The sequence below is a fragment of the Vairimorpha ceranae genome (genome assembly GCF_000988165.1).
Source record: "Vairimorpha ceranae strain PA08 1199 chromosome Unknown NODE_139, whole genome shotgun sequence".
NCBI lineage: Eukaryota > Fungi > Microsporidia > Nosematidae > Vairimorpha > Vairimorpha ceranae.
Genome location: NW_020169434.1, coordinates 1 through 2975, shown reverse-complemented (window position 1 = coordinate 2975; position 2975 = coordinate 1). Strand labels below are relative to the sequence as shown.

Genomic DNA, 2975 nt, shown 5'->3' with positions numbered 1-2975 from the left:
TCTGAATATTAATATGCAAAACTTAGCTCTTACCTATATATCTAAAATAAATGTTAATATTGTAATAAAAAAGCTTAATCTATTTTATAAAACATCTTTGTCTAATAAAATAATTTAAATTTCATCATTAAATAAAGTATTGACATATTTCACGCCTAAAAAATAGCTTTTATGTTGTGGTTTTGAAATAGTACTTGTCGTCTGCGGTAGCTTTAAATCCTCTAATTATCAAGCTCAAAAAAAGATTAAGAAAATTAACAAAACAAATCTAATGTATAACGTTTCACAAAGCTAAAAGCATTTAAGCCAAATTTAATAAATAAACATGAACAATACAAATATTTCTTCTTCTTTTAATGCATTTCCCGCCCACCAGAATTCTGGTGACATTATTATCTCTCACAGAAGTTATTTTTTTCTTTTTTAAGAAAATTCACTGTAACAATTGTTGTAATATTGGTTTTTAATAATCTAATTCCTTTGTTTCCAAAGTTTTATTCATACAAATGTCATAAAATACATCAAATAGGGGTTTCCGGGTTTTAAACCTATCAGTATTAGACAATGAAATGACATTTTTGATCATTGAAATTTAATCCTAACAAGAATAATTTTTTAAATTTTACCCTGAATGAATTTTTAAAAAAATAATAAAACGGTTAGGTCGATGAATCCTTACATGAAGTACTACAATGACCGACAAGGACATTTTAATAAACAACAATACAATAAATTAATTTTCACAAGTAAACCACGTAATTATCTAGGCTTTTCTTAGCTTTAATTGCCTATCTGCAAATAGTGCCACACTAGAATATCCAATGATGTAAAAATTAACGCTTATAAACTAAAAATATTTAAATAGAAGAGGAAAGGTATGACTCTTATGAAGTACGAATAACAGCCATTATTAATAATTTACAAATAGTATAATTAGAAAAAATATAAAAATACGAGTTGCTAGCAAGGAAATTGGAATTTATACCTAAATTTAAGTTTAGAATAATTCCATCTTTAATGACTAGGAATATCTTAGTTACAAAAGATTATAATAAGCATATGCAAGAGATTAATATAGACAAAAAAAGCACATTTTCAGTTTAGGATAATAAATAGACGCTTGAAAGCATATTACTTGAATATAAACTTGGTTGGAGAGAGGATGGATGCTCAATTGTGGACACGACAAGTGTACTACAGAAAGTTGCTTCTAGTGTTGCAGGTACAAAAAACATGTATGTTTTATATTTTATTTCCTAAAAATTTACCTCATAGGGTAAAATTAGTTAAATAAAAAAAAAATTAATTTGTTACATATAAAAATATATTTGACAACAATGTAGTAGTATACCACAGTGTAAGAATTTAATTTATATTTTCTCTTTATATCTGTATGGATAATATACAATTCAACTTTACATAATTTTATACCTAATTCACTAAATTTATTAAAAATAGTAACATAAATAAGTTCTTGTACAAATATTGCAATTGCTTTTGAAAATTTAAAAGCTGTATCAAAGACTATCTTTTGAGTCTTAAAACATGCTGTATATAAATTTTAAATATTATTTCATTTTTAATAAAATTAAAAAGAATAATTAGTGATATTAATTTCTTATGTCTTAAGTTAACCAGGCCTTTCTTATAAATATATAAAGTTACTTTAATCTCTATATACATAAATTTGACAATTTGTCAACAGATATTATTTTTTATAATAAATACTTTTAACAAGTTAAAAACTTATTAAATAGCTTTAAAAAGTAGCTTATATTTATAGCTACCAATTTTTTTTTGGGTTAAATCCAGTAAATGTAATTAATTCTTGTTTTTAATGATTGACCATGCTTCGTTTTTGCTAACTTAACAGCAACGTTTTCAAAACAAAAAAGTAGAATTGTATTTAAAAACAAAATAAATTAGCACTCCAAAATAAAATTTAATGGCTGTTCTTTGCTTTTTTTGAAGCCGAGCTTCCTTCATTTTCTTCTTCAAAATTTCCGTCTGTTTGATTACTACGGCGACGACTATGTAGCAATTTACTACATTTCAATGATTTTTCAATTTGAATTTTTTTTAAAGCCTTGTACAAAGTATCAAGGCTAAAAAATTCATCAGAATCTACCTTCAGATTTGACTCTTCCACAGAATTGTTGAAAGACTCTTTAATCATTGCCCTTAATTCAGATACAAATGTATTTCCTTGATTTTCACTAGTTTCCATACTTTGCGAACTATCTGGACCAGAATGCGATTTGCTGCAATTAACATCTGACAAATCGTTTAATGAGCTCGCTGTTTTATCGTCTTGCTCGTGCCCACTAGAATCATTTTCAAATTTATTTCGTAAATGTTTAAACAAATTTTCACATCCCTTAAGTAATTCAAGTTTGCTCTTTTTTCCCTTTTCGCTTTTATTTAAAAGTTGTTCAATACAATTATCTCTAGCTCTAAGCGCATCATACCAAATAGATTTGTATTCTTCAAAGTCTTTTTCAGATAGGATTTCCTTCCTTTTTTTAAGTTCGTTTTCAAGTCCTGTATTTTGCTCAAACATAATTTTATACGTATTTATGCGATCCTGTTTGTCTTCATTAGATCTTTTAAGCTCTTTAATCTCCAAATCCTTTTTTTTCATTCTCAATTCTTGTTGTTGTAATAATGCCACTAACCCGTTCATAATATACAAATGCGATTGTTCTGAATCCTTATCACTAGAATTCATTAATGGGTCGATTACTGGATTAACATTGCCTCCACAACTTCTTGATGCTCGTTCATCAACTTTTTCATTGGTACATACAATTTGGGATAAAAGTATCAATAAGTATTGCATTGTTGGGGTATCTTTATTTTTTTTATATAAAGTTAATTTATTTTAAATAAATTTTTTAAAAATTGTACGATCAACAAAAAATAAAATTGTTAAATAAAAAACAAGATTTTTATAAATTTTAAGCGTTTTTGACAAA

The 2975-nt window shown here is 25.9% G+C and overlaps 2 protein-coding genes across 2 annotated transcripts; one reads left to right on the top strand and one right to left on the bottom strand.

Annotated features, from left to right (window-relative positions):
* Window positions 1-1942: 1942 nt before the first annotated feature.
* On the bottom strand, window positions 1943-2839 carry AAJ76_139000137 (hypothetical protein; the record flags this gene model as incomplete). Its single annotated transcript, XM_024474002.1, has 1 exon — window positions 1943-2839. The coding sequence occupies one exon, from the start codon at window positions 2837-2839 to the stop codon at window positions 1943-1945; it is 897 nt and encodes a 298-aa protein (XP_024329755.1).
* Window positions 2577-2885, top strand: AAJ76_139000399 (hypothetical protein; the record flags this gene model as incomplete). The annotated part of the gene is made up of 1 exon (XM_024474003.1): window positions 2577-2885. One exon carries the CDS (start codon window positions 2577-2579, stop codon window positions 2883-2885), a length of 309 nt encoding a protein of 102 aa, XP_024329756.1.
* Window positions 2886-2975: the final 90 nt, after the last annotated feature.